The sequence below is a fragment of the Serinus canaria genome, chromosome 8 (assembly GCF_022539315.1).
Source record: "Serinus canaria isolate serCan28SL12 chromosome 8, serCan2020, whole genome shotgun sequence".
Lineage (NCBI taxonomy): Eukaryota > Metazoa > Chordata > Aves > Passeriformes > Fringillidae > Serinus > Serinus canaria.
In genome coordinates this window covers 3,249,202-3,267,773 of record NC_066322.1, presented here as the reverse complement: position 1 = coordinate 3,267,773, position 18,572 = coordinate 3,249,202, and the positions used below count along the sequence as shown (strand labels likewise).

Genomic DNA, 18,572 nt, shown 5'->3' with positions numbered 1-18,572 from the left:
TGCAGCTTCTGCATGGAGGTATCAACAGGCTCCTTGGGGTGCAGCTGTTTCCCAGTTCGGTGCATTTACTGGTGTTAACCACTGGTTGCCAATCTTGGGACTGTTTCATTGTGTAGATGATGGTTCAAAATAGTAACTTGTTGCTGTTATTTCCCAAGGCACCCTTTTCCTCCTCAGACTGTTGAGTGCAGCTGAACTGCATTGCTGCTGGAGCTCACCTCACTGCCCTTGGACACACCAGCCACTCTGTGATGCTGAGCAGGTAGAGAGAGGGTTTTGCATATTGTAATTCTAGCTGTGCTGCCAGGATCATTTTTTCCATCGCTTCTGTAGGTTTGCCTTTGCTTTTACAGTGCCAACTCCTGCAGTGGACAGAGACACAGGGCATGGCCAAAGCCTACAGCCCCTGCTGAATGTGGCCTGTGTTGGTCTTCACTTTGCAGAACACTTCATGACAAAAATGCTTGGATAAAGATTTATTATGTATGAGACAAGTGTTAGAGAGTGATTTTTTTTTTTAGGTAAGTACATCTTAAGGAAATGTCAAATTAATCCTAGTGTTAATGTTATAAAACAAGGGCTGGTATTGCTCTCCCACTGGACCCAGCCATAGTGGGTGGCTCCACAGTGCAGTCTCTAGTGTCCCTCATTTTGCCAAGGTGAGCCATGGCCATTCATCACAAAATCAGGAAATCCCCAGGCCCCTCATTAATTTACAGTGCCATAGGGCAAGCCTAAAAATGCTCTGGGTGCTCCCAGGCTGACCCCATGATCACACCATCACAGGATAGAGACTACAAGGTCTAATTGTGAAAAAAAAAGATTTTATAATTGCTTTGAAAGAAATAAACCACCCAGCCTCCTGCTAGAGCTGTCAAGGGCTTGTTTTCAGCAGCCCTGACACAGGATTTTCTATTTGAGGATGGTGGCCAGGGCTTCCCTAGCGAGGCACAGCACAGATCTTGTAGGGCTGTGGGGCCATTGCAATGCCCATCATGGGCTGGAGGCTGAGCGTGGTGCCAGGGGGTGCCTGGAAGGTGAATTTCTGGAGCAGGGAGGTGAAGAAGAGGAAGAGCTCGGAACGGGCCAGCAGCTCACCCAGGCAGGCACGCTTCCCTGTGGAGACAGCAACCCACAGCATCCTCAGATTCTGCTTTTTGTCCTTAGGACCATGGTCCAGCTGTGTTACCCCACTCCTGGGTGAGTTTTTCAACCTAAACCAAGCTTCCCAATAATAACTTTGGCATTACAGCATGGTCTGCCCCCCAAACTGCATGACTTTTACACACATGACCTGGATGTGCCCATGCTGGGACAGCTCACCTAAGAGAGCTACCAGGGGAGATGTGTGGTGCTGGTGTAAAAGCAGCTGCTAAAAGCAACTTCCCCATAGAAACTTCTGGCTGAGCAACCCTGTGGTGGCCACAGTGAGGCCCCTGGTGAGCTCAGCCATGTGGGAGCAGAGCAATGGCCTCAGTGAAGCTGTTCCTAAGATCTCTAATTTACATGGGTTTTTATTCATCCTCATTTCTCTTCTGTGCACGTGAAAGACACAAGATGGCTCCAAGTGTGGTTGTGGTGCTTTGGGGAGGCAATGGGAGCATTTTGAGCAGCACCTCCCAGGGTGCATCTGCCCTTTCCATTGCTATTTTCCTGTCTCCACCCTGCAGTTGGAAACCCAAGCCCGCATGCACCATAATTCAGCAAATCTTACCTGTAGAAAATGGTAGAAAATACTCGTTTTTCCAGAACTTCCCATCCTTCAGAAAATGCTCGGGGTTAAAAGTATCAGGGGTTTTCCATTCATTCTTGTCAAACAGCAGAGAGGTTAAATTTGTCATTATTATAGTGCCCTAAGAGGAAAAAAGAAAATCACACTTTTCTCTGGTACTGACAGCAGGAGGGGCAGTTTTATCTTCCAGTCTCTTCTCCATGAAGAACATCCTTAGTCAAATTCTACTGAAATTATTTGTGCAACACCCCACTGCAAGCCCAGATTTTCTACTTGTCTGTTTGGCAGTGCAGTTACATAACTGCATTTTCCCTGATCAGCATCATTTTTATCTGTTGTAATCTTGGGCTAAAGTCCCTGTAAGATCTGGGAGCTAGGATCTGTGCCTCAAAGGCATGTGTGGGGTCAGGCACTATCCAGGAAGCTGGAGAACATTGGTTGGAAAAAATCCATGTTCAGCAGGAGTGAACTCTGGACAGGACAGGGACAGAGTCCACACAGGAGGGATCTGGCCTGGCACCATGCCTGGGGAGCTGGGAGTGTCCCTGGAGTGCCAGCACTCTGGAGTTTACCTTTGGGATGTAGTAGCCATCCACATAGGTGTCTTCTGATGCCATTCTTGGCACGTTGAAAGGGATAACGTTGCCTTTCCTCTGCACTTCGTGGATGACAGCATTAGTGTAGTGCAGGTTGTTCCTGTCCTCCAGGGCTGGTGGCCGTGCCTGGCCAATGACTGCATCGATCTCGGCTTGCACCTGGGCTGGGAAAGAGCAGGAATGAGCCCAGGTAAAAACCCTTGGAACAATACAAGGGTATTGCTGTAAGGGTCTACCAAGGGACTTCTTATGTGGGTGTGGAGACACTCCCAACTGGTCTCTCACAAAACTGCAAGGGATAAAAGCCAGGCAAAACACCTTTTTGTTAATTGTACCTTGAATTTCTGGGTGTGTGGCCATAAAGAGCAAAGCCCAACGGAGGGTTGAGGACGTGGTCTCAGTCCCAGCAAACATCAGGTCGAGTGAACAGGCCATGAGGTATTCCTCCTGGAAGGTGTCACTGTCATGGTCCTTCAGGAGAAGGAGTGTTAGTGACACAGAAACAGTGAGGGTGTCCTGGCACCAGACTTGGTCCAGACCACCCCAAGGATTTTGGCAGATGCTGCTGACCCCTCGCATCCCCATCCTGCTGATGGGTGGCTTGAACCTGATGAAAAAGGCCATAGAGGCAGCTCAGATGGAGAATCTGGGCTCATTTCCTATCCCTTCTGATTTCTCTGCCCCATTCCCGGAGGGTTTTCTCCCCACTGCTGACCTTGGAGATCTCCAGCAGGTAGCTGTCAATGTAGTCCCGGCTCTCTGAGGGGTTCCAGTCCTCCTTGTGTTTGTTGATCTGCTCTTGCATAAATTTTTTCAATAACTTCCAGTATTTAAAAATGGTTTGGTGGGCTCCAGGTAAGTACTTCATTATAGATGGGAAATTGTTGTACAGCTTTGAACATAAAAGGAGAAAGACAAGTTGAAAAAAGGACTTTTTTCTGACATCAAGACTTCAGCCTGCGATTGCTCTTGCTGAACTTCTGGAGCTGGTGGAAACAGCTCAGCTCCAGAAGAGCAGAATTCTCATTATGGGGTAACTTGTGTGTTACCCACTATTTCAGCAGGCAGGTTGGCAATCAGTGGGCAGGAAAAGGGATTTTGGATGAGAGAGAGCAGCGTGAGCATGGCACAACTTAAACAGAAGGAAGAAAGAAATGACAGGCAAATCTAGTGTGTGCAAAGGAATAGGGAATGACAGCTCTGGTGATGACAACACTGTGACTTTTAAGATTGACTCCAGAGAAGAAACTGCCCTGAGTTGGTGGCAGGAGGGATGTACCTGACTTGTGACAGCTCCATGGAGGACAGTAATTTCATTCATCAGCTTCAGCAGTCTTTGGAAATCCTCATCGTGATATTCAAACCGATTGCCAAAGATGAGGGAGCAGATGACATTTGCAACAGCATTAGTGACTTTCAGCTGAGGGTTGAAAGGATTCCCTGGAGAAGAGAAAGATCAGTTCTCTTCCATTCTTCTCAGAAAAGAAGAAAACACATGTCAGAGGTAAAGTAGTCAAGAAATATGAATGAAATGAGTGGCTCCTAATGGGCACTGTCCTATGTCAGTGCTTTCCTGGGCCTGGCTGACCCCATGAGCTGGCCAAGCTTGGCAGGACAACCACTATGGCTCTAGCTCAATCAGCTTATGGAGATGTTAGTTTACTTCTGAAAACAAGGTCTGCAGGATGTCATTTGAATTCATTGGAAACATCAGCATTTATGCACACACGGTATTTCCCAGAGAGGAGTAGACTGAAGGTGGGCTGTGAATAATGCTGTGGGTGTTGCCTGGCTGCATTCCCAGCCAGTTGGAAGGCCAAGCACCTGTAGGAAGGAGCAGGGATGCTGGCAGTGTAGTAGCATCGCTGCTGAGGGCTGTGGCACTCACCCTGTTCATCCCTAAACACATCCACGAGGTTCCGGCACTCCTCCTGGATGCGCTCCTCCAGGCTCCTCTTCCCCAGGCCGAAGTTCCGGAGCGTGGTCAGGGTGAACCTCCGCTGTGCCTTCCACAGGTGCCCGTTGGAGGAGATCAGTCCTGGCAGGAACACCTCTGTGAGCCAGGGCCCATCTCCCACTGAGGGAGGAAAGCTCCAGGGCGCTCTCTGCCTTGTCTCCAGCTGACTCAGACCTCTGCAGGGTCGAGGATTGGACCTTACAGCTGAGGCATGTCTTCAGGGGTAACTCACCGATCTTGCTGAAGATCTCCTCGTCGATGGGGACATCAGGGCGGTCCAGGAACTTGTCCCCTTGGTTTACAAGCACTTCCTTCACCAGCTGCATCCCACTTACTATCACAAACTTCATGCTGCCCATCTGTATGCTGAAGATGTTACCATATCTTTTAATTAGCTGGGAGGGGACATAAACGAAAGAGGTTTTCATTTGCAATCAATGTTCCTGGTGAGACCAGGACACCCCTGTCAAGGGACATGGGTAAAAATAAGGAAAGAGTGGGAAGGGAGACAGAATGTGTACACTCTGCCTGAGGGCACAGGGTTTTTTTTTTCCTCTTTTCCTGAATCAGTGATTGGGAGATTATGTCAATTGGCCATAAATCAAGCAATTCAAGGATTTTTCAGTCCTATGTTTTTCCAGTTTTTCTTTCACCCCATTCCAGCCTGCACTCGAACCTGTCGGGTTTGTACATCTGTGACTGCACCTGTGGGATCATGCTGTGACTTTTGCCCATGGAATCACTCCACACTTGCCACCTTGCTTGTACTCAGGTAAATGTCACAGATGGGGGCAAACCTCCTGCCTGCCTTCACTACCTGAGGCATTTGGGTTATCCCTTTCCCTGCATGGCCAGGGATGTGTAGCTGCAATCCCTCCTTCCCCATGCTGCTCACCACCTACGTACCCTCTGCACTGCAACCGCAGGATCTTTGAAATCTAAGAGGTAGATGTGCCCCACAAAGGGCAGGCGGAACGGGGTGGGAGGGAAATTCTTTGGATTTCTGTTCTTCATGTAGTCTGCGATGAGCAGGAAGATGAAGAGAAAGATGAGGAATGTCTGGAGGGAGATGCTGTCCCAGAGGAAGTGCAGCATGGCTGGATGGTGGGGCTCTGCAGGGACGTGTGCCACAGCAGGTCAGATAGGTTTCAGCTCACAGGGCACCACTGAGGGCCCCAGGGCCAGGGGGAGATGGGTGATGTGCTGGCACAGCTGTGGGTGCAAACACAGAACAGCAAGGAGTGGCTTTTTCTGCCTGCTCTTGGGGCTACATTCAGACTCCTGGTTTCCCAGCTTTCAGAAAGGATTAAACCCCTTCTTGATTAAACTGAAACATTCCCTCTGATCTGATTTAAAACAAAGCCACCACAAACCAGAACACCCCCAACTTCCCCCTTCCCCTCCAGCTTCCCCTCAGTACTTTACCAAACCCCAGTGCTCCATGCCCTTGTGTAAAGGACAGAAATGAGCTTTGCGGGATTGAGATTAAAACCTGGCAGTCTGAGCATGCAGCTCCCACAAACCCATCTCCCAGGATGACCCTGCTCCCTCCTTCCCAGGTGCCCTCACCGTGCTATGTCCCAGTTTCAGCTTCTCAGTGCCAGGGAGTCTCCAGCTGCTCCGAGAGCCTCGTGCTTTCCTTGTTCACAGCAGCTTGCTTCCTGGTATGAAGAGTCCCAGGCCAAGCCCCAGGTCTCAGGGGACACCCACGATAAGGTTGCACAACCTTTCCCAAACCATCTGACTGGGTTTCGTGTTTCCGCGTGTCTGGGTGACGTGGGCTGGAGGTAAACAGCTGTCCCGGAACTCAGCACTTCCTGAGCACCAACATTTTCTGATCACCACACCAGTGCAGGCAGAGCAGCTGGCTCTGGCCACGCCCTGAGCTCTCCAGCCATCCCTTCCCACTTACCTTGTCCTTTGGCTCATAGCCCACGGTGAAGCTGCTCCCAAAACCCCACAGGGCTGATGAAGGTGCTGAGAAGCCGATGCAGATGCCCGGGGGCCCTTTGGTGGGAGCTGGCAGCAGAATGTGCTGCATTTTCCCACCCAGGAGCAGCTCTGGGTTAGGGAGGTGATCATGCACCACAGACCACATGGAACTTTGATGTGTTTGTTGTGTTTTACTGTGAAAGAAGCAGGGAGCAGCAGCACTTTGGCCCTGCACCTTGTGGCTCTGCCACAGCCCCTTGCAGTCATCAGCTGCCTCCTCTTGCTCCAGGAGATGTTTTGGGTGTCTTTTTTCTCTTATGGGGCCATCACTTGTGGCTGTTGGGATTATTGTCCAGTGCTGATGACAAGGCACAGAGGTGCAGCAGAGACACTGTAGTGATGCCATACACATGTTCTCCATAACCTTACACTTGGGAAGCTGGAAAAGTCAAATCTCTGTTTTACTGTGGGATTGTAAGGGGAGAGGCCTGTTTTTGAGAATATCTCTTTTCACCTCTGGTTTTTAAGCATACTTAAAAGCATGAGCCCCTGAAGATGCATGTGTTCACCAGCAGTGACGTGAGAGGATCCACTTGAAAATTAAAGAAGTTCATGCCTCCTGCCTTTAAGGTATGGCATCATTGCAATTAATTAAAAAAAAAGTAATGAGAAAAAGATCACTTCAATCATTTATTCTCTCCAGAAGTAGGGGAGAAAACCCAAAATAATGAAGAAATAAAAGTTGGAAATGAAGGAGAGAAGAGATCAATATTTATTTGCTAAGCCAGTGCAAATAATACAAGCTGCTGCCACAAGCCAAACGTCAGACCTACAGAAGAACGAACACAAAAATTGACAGAAACCAGTGCCTAGTCCCGAGTGGCATTGAAGATTTCACAGGTGAAAAAAAGTCCCTGTATATTTTATGTTTTCTCTTTTACAAAGACAAAAATACAACATGGGGGCCCGTGACTGTGAAACAATAATTAAAAACGCAATAGGATTAAAGCGATCAGTCGGAAGGACAGCTCAGTGACAGAATCCCCGTGTGCCTGGTGTGGCAGGGATGTGATGTGCAGAGGACTCTCCCCTGTGGCATAAATCTGCCACTGCACAGGGATTGCTTTGTACGGCAGCAAAGCCGCTATTGCCGGGGACAGAGGAGAAAACCAGTGGAAATGAAACTCGGTGTAATCTTTCCTGTTAACTATTCCATATCCTACGTGGGTACCCACAGAAAAGACACTTATGAAAGGTGAGAAGCAAAAAACAAACCCCCAAAAACAAGGAGAAGAAGAATCTTTGCTATTGTGACTGTAGTCGAAACTGAAGCACACAGGAGACAGCATTTCTAAGCACAAATGCTAGGTCACATAAATAGCAAAATCCTCTACAAGTTGCATATTTAATTAACTCTTATCCAAAGAGGCCTGGCATAGGAAGAAGCTGTGTCCATGGTGCAGGGCACCGTGTCCCAACCACTTCCTCGGCCCCCCACTATGTCCTTGCTGGTCACACAGACACAAATCTTTGCCAGAAGCAGAGGGGAAGTGCTGAACTCGTGACTTCCCACCACAAAACCACTGTTCCAATGCTTCCTTCCTGAGGGCCAGGACTGAGCCACCGTGGGCATAACCCTTGCAACTCTCTGCTGTTCCCTTTCTGCTGTGCTTCAGGTGAACTGCTCCCCAGCAGCCCAATGGGATTATTTTGTTGCAGTTTTCTGATTTGTATTTTACTAGAACAAACCTTTTGCTTTTCTAATATAAATTGCTGTGTCTTATTGTTATAGCCCTTCCAGACCTGCTGGAAGCACAGCTCCTTGTGCCATCCCACTTGGGTTGGGCTTTGATAGAAGCTGCTTCTACTCCGCTGTAGCCCCCTAATTAAAATTCCCATATACTCTTTGAGATCCAAAAAAATGCTTGCTGCTGCTGCAGAGACCTCTGCTTAGATATATTTTATCCCTGGAAGTGTCTAAGGCCAGGCTGGATGGGGCTTGGAGCAACCTGATTTTGTGGAAGGTGTCCCTGCCCGTGGCAGAGGGGTTGATCTTTAAGGTCCCTTTCAAGCCAAACTATTCCTTGATTCTGTGATTCCCATCCCACAGCAGCAATGTGGTGCTGTAGGGAATGTCCACCACCCTGAGCCCAAGCCCACCTGAGGCTCAGGATTGGCTGTGGCCACCTGAAAACCCAAATTGGTGCTGAGTTAAGAGTCCAGAGCTTGTGTCCACGGCCAGCAGCTCGCTCTGAGCAGGGACACCTCAGGAGCCCTTGGCTATTTGGGTGCTGCAGCATCAGGGGCTGCTAAGTGGTCTCTGGGTGATGGACATGTTCCTCATGGAAAAGTCAACATCAAACCATATTTTTGCAGCTGGCAGACACCTTCCTGGGAATTGCTGACAGTGGAAATTAGGGAATAAGGCTTTTAAATCCATGCATTTTGTCAGACTGGTAGCGGGGGGCAGGAACGAGGTGAAGGGAAGAACCACAATGGTTCTGTTTGCAATGGGCAGGATGGGCCCTTGTGCCCTTCCCTGCCACCCAGATGCTGGCGGGTGCTGGACCTCCAGGGCCCATCATTCCAGCCCCAAATCTCTGGGGTGGTCAGGAGAAGGGGATTTCCCGGTTTGTGAGGGCACAGGGGGCAGTGGGGCAGCCCAGGCCCGGCTCAGGGCCGGGGCACGGCGCAGAGCTGGAAGGGTTTGGGGCAGCGCGTGAGGCTGAGCGTGAAGGCGAAGGACAGCGCGGCCTCTGCTGGGGCCTGGAAGGTGAACTTCTGCAGCAGGGCCACGAAGAAGATGAAGAGCTCGGTCCTGGCGAGCTGCTCCCCGGGACAAGCCCTCTTGCCTGGAAAAGGAGCACAAAGAACCCGACAGAGTCCCGAGCGAGCTCAGCCAGCTCCGAGGCTCCTCCGGCCCGCTCCGCCTCGCACAGGCTGCGGCAGCTTTTCTTCCTGGAAAGGTTAGGTGGCAATGTTCACCCACACAATCTGCTCAAGCCTTCCCCAGAAGTTTACTGCCGAGCAAACTGCGCCTCTTCCGGGAGGCGAGGAGCGGAAGCTGTCTGAACAACCCAGTTATGTAACTTCTGCAAGAAGAAAAAGCCTTTTTTTTTTTTTTTCTTTTTTTTTTTTTTTTTTTTTTTCCCTGCAGTAACAAATTGATTTCCTCCCCGCTCCGAGCAGCCTCTATTAACTGTGACTGGGATTTTCACTGTAGGGATGAGCTGGAAGCTGAACAGGAGCGGTACCCCCTACTCTATAGGCAGTGTAGCAGTGTCTTGGGGAAGAAATAAAAGCCTTGCAAAAAGAAAAGCAGCCTCCCCATCCATCCATCACCCTACCTGCAGAGAAGGGCAGAAAAGCCTCCCGTCTCCTGTACTGGCCGTTTTCCAGGAAATGTTCAGGATTAAAGGTGTCTGGAGTCTCCCACACTTTTTTGTCGAAATTTATCGAAGTCAGGCTGGTCATCAGGGTGGTGCCCTGCGAGAGGCGGAGAAAAGGGACGATTACGCGGCGGAGAGGAGCCGAAGTGTTGTCAGACTGGGTTATTATTAGCTCTGTAAACCACACTGTTTTAAGGGCAAAACGGACCTTTTTTCCCCCTAAGCTACGTAATATGGGTGAAAGCTTGCAGGATTGTTCACTTTTGTGTGTCTTTACAGATCACCGAGCGTTGATCTGCATCCTGAGCTTCAGTAACAGGTGATAATGCAAACCAACTTTAAATTGGTTGCATTGCATTCCCATAGGACCTTGAAGCAATTTAAAGAAGCAATTTTCAATTATTTGTTTAAATGTGTTTTTTTAGGAAAAAAATTAAACTGATCTGGTTTATCTCCACATTCTCCATCAGCAAGAGAAATATTCTAATCAGCGTGGAGGAAAATGCCTAGATTTTTAAAATTTACCTCATTGCAACCAGTCATATATATAGAGAGAAGAGACCAGTTATATATAAATCTCATATTTGCTTTTGTAAATGCAGAACAGTGTGTGTGAGACAATACTCATTACCTGCCTTTCATCAAGTGCTACTTTTAATAGATGATTATTAATATTTTGTAGAATTAACAAACCCAAACTGTTTGCTTTCTTATGTTTCCTCTATTGCCATAATGAGTTAAGGGTGTCTTTTGCAAAATTTAAGGCATAAGCCTTTAAAATTGGCAATTACAGCCAATTATGAGAATCTCATAATTCTCTGTAAGGAGGTGAGACCTATAACAGCCCCACAGAATCCATCAAGAGGGCTTGTACTTTCTGTATATTTGTGATATTTCTATAAGATCCCGCTGGTTGGTTCCCCCCAGGTGAGATTCAGGGCTTGGGCTTTGAAGACCCTGCTCTGGTGGGACAAAGGCTTGTGGGGATGAAGGCTGGTAGGATAAAAGTTGGTGGGACAATAGGCTGGTGGGATGAAGGTTGGGGTGATGAAGACTGGTGGGATGAAGGTAGATGATGTCCCCACGCACTTTGGGCAGGTGGAAGCCAGCCAGGGTGGTGTCGCTGGTGGCCATGCGGGGCACCCCCAGGGGCACCACGTTGCCCATGCGCAGGACCTCGCTCAGCACGGCGCTGGTGTAGGGCATCTTCTCCTTGTCAGCCATCGAGGGCTGCTGGCACTGCCCGACCACGGCGTCAATCTCCTGCTGCACTTTCTCTACAGGGAGAGAAAAAAAAAAAATTCAAACTCTCCCTCTTCATAGAATTTTTAGGGTTGGAGAAGCTCTCTTAAAGGATCAAGTACAACCGTTAAACCAGCATGCCAGGCCACCACAGTGCCACATCCTCACTCCATTTGAACACTTCCAGGGTGATTGCACCACTCCCCTGGGCAGACTGTTCCAGGGCTGGACAACTTTTTCAGTGAAGAAATTTTCCCTAATATCCAACCTAAACCTCTCCTAGCACAACCTGAGGCCATTTCCCTTTTTCCTGTCACTTGTTCCTTGGGAGAAGAGACTGACCCCCACCTGGTTGTACCCTCCTTTGAGGGAGTTGTAGAGCATGAGAAGATCCCCCCCAAGCCTCCTTTTTTCTGGCCTAAACACTCCCAGTTCCCTCAACAGCTTCTCCTAAGACTTGTCTTCAAAAAGTTCCCAAGAGGATTCCTGGGGCACAGGCATATCCAAGATGTGACAGAGCTGGGATAACTCTGTTCCCTGAGTTTCCCTTATCTAATTTTGGGCTAAGCAAAGGACCCCTCAATGGCCCTACCCTGAATGTGGGGGTGCGCGGCCATGTAGAGCAGAGCCCAGCGGATGGCGGTTGCCGTTGTCTCTGTCCCAGTTAAGAACAGGTCCAAGGTGGAGCACAGTAGGTTTTCCTCATGGAAGTAGGAGCTGGTGTCACCCTTAAACTTGGAGGAAAAACATGGCATTGAAAGCTCTTACTCTGGAGGGGATGCATTTAAAATCCAATCCAAAATCACCTGTGCGTAACTGAAGTCCTACTGCTCCTTTATTATCAACACCTGGGCTTGGAAATTTCCAGCCTTTCACTGGATTTCCAGCCCTATGGACTGTTTTGACAGACACCCTGGTTGCTGTAGAGTGGCTCTTGAAAGCAGGTAGCATTTTTAAATGTCAAGTTTCACAATAGCAAACACAGGCGTGCGAGTGCTCACAGAAACATGAACATGTTCCCTGAGAGTCCTCCTACGCCGTGTGACAGAACGAAAAAGGGAGGAAGACAAAGTGTAAATCCTTTCAAATGGAAAAAAAAAAAAATCTGTGTGTTTTCTAAGTGATCAGACTTCTGCTGCTGCTAAAGTTTGATGTGGCAGAGGTTGGGAGGGAAGGCAATGTGTGAGGCAAGAACTCCCATTACAAAACAGCCCTGGATCTTCTCTGCTCATTCCATGGGTTAATCTTTAGGTGGTTCCTACCTTTTCTATTTCCTTCAGGTAACAGTCAATATAATCTCCTGCCTCGGACTGGTCCAAATCCTCCTTGTGCTTTGCAATCACACCTTTTACAAAATATTGAAGTTTCTCCCAGTGCCTGAAGATTTTCCTGAAGGGTCCTGGCAACCATCTCATGATCGAAGGAAAAGCATTATAGAGCTGGTAAGAGATCAAACAGAGCAAAAGAGCATTTTTTAAGTTAGAAAAGAGCAGGTATCATAGTTGAGAGGATGGGACTCTCAATTAATTGATTAACTCTGCTTGCTACTATGAAAAAAAACATGCTTGCTGTAACTGTCCAGTTAGTACAAATTTACTTACATAGGTGTAAACAAGTACAAACAAGAAAGAATTGGACAGATATTTTCTCCTGATAAAGTTCTCAAATACTGAATGGCCAAAGCTGCCCCTTAATGTGAGGTGGCCACAGGTGAGGTAGATGCAGATGAGCCTCTTAGTGTGTCCCCATGGAGGGGACAGAGATCAGACCATGGTGTGTGGCCATGCAGAATAGACATCACCAAATCCACCTATTTGGTTTCTAAACCTGGTATCTCAATTTTTTTTCATAAATAGAAGTTATTTAAGAAACTGGTTGGGATATGGGTGTGGGAAAAGATAGGAATTTTCAGAGTGTTACTAGTTCTTCTTTTTGTAGAAACAAAGTTGTTCTTTTTGTGGAAATTTTGTAGATTCTTTTAAGATTTTCCCATTGTTTTTTGGTTATGTCAGGCATAAGATTGGTTTCACAGTCCTGCAGTGGTTTTTTTTAATTCCACGTGTCCCAATAATTTTAACTTATTTCCTTGCTTTCCTGACAGGCTTTGTGTATAAACCCAATCTAATGTAAAACAATTCTCCTGGTCATTTTCCTTTAAGCATGGCTCTTTTTCTACAGGAAAAGGCAGATTACACCAGTGCCTTAGAAACCCCAGTTTCTGAGCTTTTGTGTGTCTTTACAGATCACCGAGCAGTTCCATGCAGCTGAAGCTGGAAAAACATCCAAGTGGCTTTACCTGGCCCCAGAAACTTCCGATGAGCAGCAGCGTTTCAGCCAGGGAGTGCAGCAGTTCCTGGAAACGGTTGTCATGGTAGTCAAAGCGGTTCCCAAAAGTTATGGAACAGATGATGTTTGAAACAGCACTGTTAATTTTGTAATGAGGGTCAAAGGGCTGTCCTGGAGGAAAGAAAAGGAAAGGAAACTGTCTGTAGGGAGGTTGTGACTGGGTGGGAGTTGGTCTTTTCTCTCAAGGAACAAGGGGTAAGAGGAAACAGCCACAAGTTGTGCCAGAGAGATTTTGACTGGATATGAGGGAAAATGTCTTCATTTGAAAGGATGGCTGGCTTTGGAAGGGGCTGCCCAGGGCAGTGGTGGAGTCACCATTCCTGGAGTGTTTGAAAGGTGTGTGGATGTGGCACCTGGGGCCATGGATTAGTGGTGAACGTGGCAGTGCTGGGTTAATGTTTGGACTCAATGAACTCAAGGATCTTTTCCAATATAAATCTCTCCATGATTCCATGATTCTAAAGACAGCTTTCATTTGTTTTTCCTGTTCAGTCTCAGTCAAAACCACATTCTCTATCAGATCCACAGCTGTGAATCAGGGTGAGACCTACTTCTCGCCCATGGGGTTGTTCAGGTTTCACCCCATGTTCTGGGGTACCCACCACCCCCATCACCTCCAGCATCCTGCTGGAGCCTGGGCACTATGGGCCAGGACATCCCATCCTGTGTGCAGCCCAGGCTTCTGGCAGGCAGTGACATTAGCACTGAGCTGCCCAAGCAAGGTCTGAAGCATTTTCCAGGAAAAACAACCAGCAGCATGCCATGCTATGGCTATCAACTTTGCCTGCTCCAACCTGTGTTTGGTGCCAATTTTAAACACCAGGAGAGGATCCCTCAAGGCTTTGCCCAGGGCAGGGAGCCCAGGACAGCCACACTGCAAAAATACCATTGCCCTGGGCTTTAGTTGTCCACCATGAAGAAATCAAGGGAGCTGGAGGAGAGAGGGGAGAGTGTTACAGATCTCTGTGCCCACCTGTAAACCCCAGCAATAGCTCACGTGGCCCATGAAGCCGTGAGCCCATTTATAAAGTGAAGTGTGGTGTGATGCTTGTCACATCTGCGTTCCCTGAGAGAGCTACTGAGCAGAGACCTTCATCTCCTTGGGCACATTTCAGCAGCCTGGAGAGCCACTTGCTGTTACAAGAGACTGATCTCAGTGACAAGCCCAGTCCAGCCCTGAGCTGCTGTTGAGCATCACTTTGAAATGCAAGGCACTCCTCACAGCACTGCTGCACTCTCCACTCTTCAAGAAAGTAATTAAACCGGGCTGGTGCTCAGATATTAGAGTGATGGACATGATCACTATTTGTCATTACTAATGGGAAGAAAGGCCCAAACCAGCAGCTTAATTAGTTTATTGATTAGGACTATAGAAGACTATAATCAATTGGCAACATGGAGTATTTGGCCTGTTCAGTGCAACAGCAATTAAAATGGAGCAAGTTTAGTATATAATTTCACAATTCCTTTTTAGATCTTTCTTGTTTACTATATATAGCTCCATAGAATTAGCTCAACCCCATCTGCTTCTATTTAAAGCTGAAGTGCAACATCACCCGTGTACCAACATACAAATTATTCTTACTAATATCCCTCTGGCAGTTTTTAAAAGCTGGACCATAAAAGAGCAAGGCACACGCTTCATCTGTGTGTGATACAAAGGGAAAGCCTGACTAAACAAGTTTTAAAATACTTTGCAAAACCAAGGACAAGCAGAGGTTAACTAAGCCTCTGAATGGAAGTGCCTGATAGCAGGAGAGCTGCGTTTATTCCTCACGAGACGCTTCCTTAGCCATGTAAACACTCATGTTTTAATAACCACCTAGTATATATTTGCTTAATATTAATAAGGAACAACTAAAATAGGAGGCCTGGGGTCTAAAATAAGTGCTAAAAGGCACAGTCTGGAAGTGTAAGATAGATATTTGAGCTACTGAAGAAATGTTTTGCACTTTTGGAGCTGTGCTGGGGTAAGAGTTTTACGTCTCATCATTCATTTAGCTGGAAGCTCTGAGCACAGTGCTGTGCATTAACCCCCACCTTTCTCCTCCTCAATTGTCTCCACGAGGTACCGACTCTCCTCTTGCACTTTTTCCTCAAAATTTACAGCAAGGCTTTTCAGTGTTGCTAAAGCAAACTTTCTCTGCTGCCTCCATATGTGCCCGTTGGATGATATGAGCCCTGTAGGTGGAAAAAACAGATGAACAGTCCTCTCTCTGGGTCATTTGTGAGTGTTAGGGCTCTGAAACGGCCACTCATCATGGACAAAAACCCCAAACTAAAGCAAACAAGTCTCGTGGATGTGGAAAAGGCTATGGCTTTGCCTGGGAATTAAAATTCAAGAGTAATTGGCTTGTGCTAAAGATCTAGCTTTATGGATTTGCTTTAATCTGCTACTTTGTCACTTTGCGTGGGAAAAAAAGGTGTAAGCCAAAATACTCTGAGTACTATCACACTGTTGGCAGAGCTGCAGGCAGGAGCACCCCGTCTCTGGAGATGTGTGCAACCCAGGCAGGAAAAGTAAAGGAGAAATGAAAACCAAGGGGAAATGCTGAGAGTGTATCAATCTTTGGGCAGCTTGCATTTATTTCTCTTCTTTCATTAAAATCTGGTTTTGAGCCCATCCTCATCCCTAAATCTCACAGAGATTAAAACATACCCATGTGAAATTATTACCATTCTTGCCTTCCCCTGTGCAGGCTTTCACGGGTGCAGCTCACAAGGGTTAAATTCAACCAGTTTCTTTCCCTCTAGCAGTTATCATTCCAAAGAGATGAAAGTTTGGTCCCAAAATCCTGGTAGCTGTGCTTACCAAAGCCTCTAAATATTTCTTGCAGGAGTGGAATATTTGGCCGGTCAGCAAATATTTCAGCCTGGTGGACAAGAGCTTCTCTCACCATCTGGTACCCATTGACCACCACGAATGTCAGACTTCCAAACTGCACGCTGAAGATGTTCCCATACCGACCTGTAAGCTGAAAGAGAGTCCATTGTCCTCTGAGAACAAGAAGATGGGGATTTTCAAATCTCACCAGGCCAAGACCTTGAACAGAGAAATCTGACTTTGAATTTAACCCTGCTTGAGGCAAAGGAACTTTAGAGAAACCCAAACCCAAGCACACATGTCCCATCCAATCTCAGCTACTCCATGAAGGCTGGAGAAGGCATAAAAAGGGCTGGAGAGCTCTAGTGTGGGAGAGATGGATTGCTTTTATTTGTTATCTGGTGTGACCTGGGCTTGACCAGGTGTTTACATCAGTTTGGCTTGTAACAAGGATGTAAGTTGCTTTGTAACTGATGGGCATCTGCTCTGTCCCTTTCTGTCCCACCACCTGGGTCACCACACTCAGGCTCTTCCTGCTGAGGGCAAAGCATGACAAATTATCCCTTTCATCAACTTTGTATCTAGAGTAGTGTGGTTTCTTCTCCAGCTCTCCCATTTAGACAGGAGCTCTAACTGCTTATTGCTAGACACGTACATCTAATTTTAAGCCTGACTGCATTTACGGCCAAATTGCAGCCATTTTCCTTGCATGGACTTTGCTGGTATTAGTGTCTCCTCTGAGATGTATAAGGGTAAAAGGGGGATCATATCTTCTCTCTGTCAGGGAGCTCATCCTCTTCTTAGAATGAATCTACATGAAAGGACACACAGGGTCACCCCAAACTGCTGTGGTGACTCGTGAAACCAGCCTGGGACCAAATGGGTGTCTCAGTCATTGTGTGCTTGTAAATAAATGGGATTCATTTTCTTAATAACTGTATGTATCCTGAACTCGCTGCCTCAGCCTTCCCCAAGGATTCCCTCAGGGACCACCCATGCTGGTGGCCTGAGAGTAGACAGGCCGGTGTCAGCCTGCTGGTGTCAGCAACAGCAAGAGACAAATAGTCACCAGAAAGGATTTTTGCAGTCAGCATGTCAGAACTTCTTCCACCTTTTCAGAGAGGAATAGTCAGCATGTATAAAATCTCTCTCTTTTTGTCTCTGGTGGGAGTCAAAGCTTTCTAGAGAGATCACTGCCTCTTTCTGCAACACAGAAGAAGCCACAGAGCATAACTTAGAATTTTAAATGTTTCTTTCATGTGATGGGGTGAATTGTTGGCCTCTAAGCAAAGACAATGATAGGACAATTTCCAGAGGTGATCTCCAAACTGTTCAGCTGTCACACAGCACTTTTCACCTGTTCCCCAGCCTGGCCCAGCCCTTTTGAACCCTTTCTGGTGTCCAGAAGGAAATGGTCATAGTCAGATGGGAAGAAAAAGGAGGAACATATAAGTCTTCCTCCGTTATGGATTTCTTTCCCATTGGACCATGCTACTCCCCTGGAAGAGGAGGTGATAGTGAGAGATAAAACCAAGATGGGTCATCTATCTCATGTGGTTATTATATACCCAGCTCTGCAGAGGCTGCCCTTGCTGCTTCTCAGTGTGGTGGTAAGAGTCATGGAAGGGTAAGATATTGTTAGTAGGGAAAATGTCCATGGAGCTCTTACCTTCTGCAGTGCAAGATGGAGGGGCTGCTTAAAGTCCACAATGGTTCCCACGAGAGGAAAGAGCTGCGGCCCTGGAGGGAAGTTCCTGGGTCGTCTCTTTTTCACTAGGTCAATCATCAAAAGAGACATGACCAGAACCACCAAGAGCATCCGACCATTCAGCTTTTTCAAGAGAGACACGAAATCAGGCCAAAACTGAAGCTCCATCTTGGCTGATGAACTCGCAGGTTTTCATCCCAGGAAGGGACTTGATTCTGGTGTTACATTTGCTAAAACAGGAGTAAGCAACGACTGGAGAAGGAACAAAAAAAAGCTAAAATGCTGATAGCTGACTGGAAGCTGCTGCCAGACCACCTGCTGAATAACTAACTTTAAACACCAGGATCTCCAAAAACTACCCTGAAACCTCACAACATTTGGCCAAGCAAAAGCAATCTTGCAAACCTTTAGCTTCACTTCTCTCTCAACTCCCTAATTTTCTTATGGAAGAGCATTCCTCCCTTTTGCCCTGAACAAGGGTCTCCTTTATACGGACACCCCGCTGGGATTATCAGCACAGCAAACATTCGAGGTGAGGCGAAAGCAGCTTATGGGGCTGATCACATGTGGTGGGCGTCGTGCAGTTTCAGGGATGCTGAGGCATCTGAGGTGATGGACACCACACGAGGGGCTGAGGGCTGATCCTGTTAAGTGCTAAGCACCATCTGCAAAGGGCTGGGTGCCTTCAGTGCCCACTAAAGCCTTCCTGGCTTTGCTGGAGCTGTCAGGGGAGGTTCAGACACGGGAAGAACTGCAGGGGCCCAGGGCTCTCCCAGCCACACAAATGAGAGTTAAAGGAGCTTAATCTCAAGAGTGAGAACATAGGCTCATGTGCTTGCCATGGGA

General features: G+C 47.5%; 2 protein-coding genes across 4 annotated transcripts; both read right to left on the bottom strand.

Annotated features, from left to right (window-relative positions):
- Positions 1–461: 461 nt before the first annotated feature.
- On the bottom strand, positions 462–5,497 carry LOC103815060 (cytochrome P450 2J2). Its single transcript, XM_030226728.2, has 9 exons — positions 5,192–5,497; positions 4,518–4,680; positions 4,217–4,366; positions 3,608–3,768; positions 3,044–3,220; positions 2,664–2,799; positions 2,305–2,492; positions 1,715–1,853; positions 462–1,116 (listed from the first exon to the last, which is right to left on the bottom strand). The coding sequence occupies exons 1-9, from the start codon at positions 5,378–5,380 to the stop codon at positions 941–943; spliced, it is 1,479 nt and encodes a 492-aa protein (XP_030082588.2). The 5' UTR covers positions 5,381–5,497; the 3' UTR covers positions 462–940.
- A 483-nt stretch (positions 5,498–5,980) lies between these two features.
- On the bottom strand, positions 5,981–17,901 carry CYP2J19 (cytochrome P450 2J19). 3 transcript variants are annotated; one of them, XM_050977223.1, is made up of 9 exons: positions 17,688–17,901; positions 16,007–16,169; positions 15,235–15,375; positions 13,145–13,305; positions 12,111–12,287; positions 11,441–11,582; positions 10,696–10,883; positions 9,565–9,703; positions 5,981–6,102 (listed from the first exon to the last, which is right to left on the bottom strand). In XM_050977223.1, the coding sequence occupies exons 1-9, from the start codon at positions 17,892–17,894 to the stop codon at positions 5,981–5,983; spliced, it is 1,440 nt and encodes a 479-aa protein (XP_050833180.1). In that variant the 5' UTR covers positions 17,895–17,901. The 3 variants fall into 3 exon arrangements, with proteins under 3 accessions (XP_050833180.1, XP_030082587.2, XP_009087176.3); XM_030226727.2 differs by lacking the exon at positions 5,981–6,102 and adding an exon at positions 6,895–9,175; XM_009088928.4 differs by lacking the exon at positions 5,981–6,102 and adding an exon at positions 6,895–9,069.
- Positions 17,902–18,572: the final 671 nt, after the last annotated feature.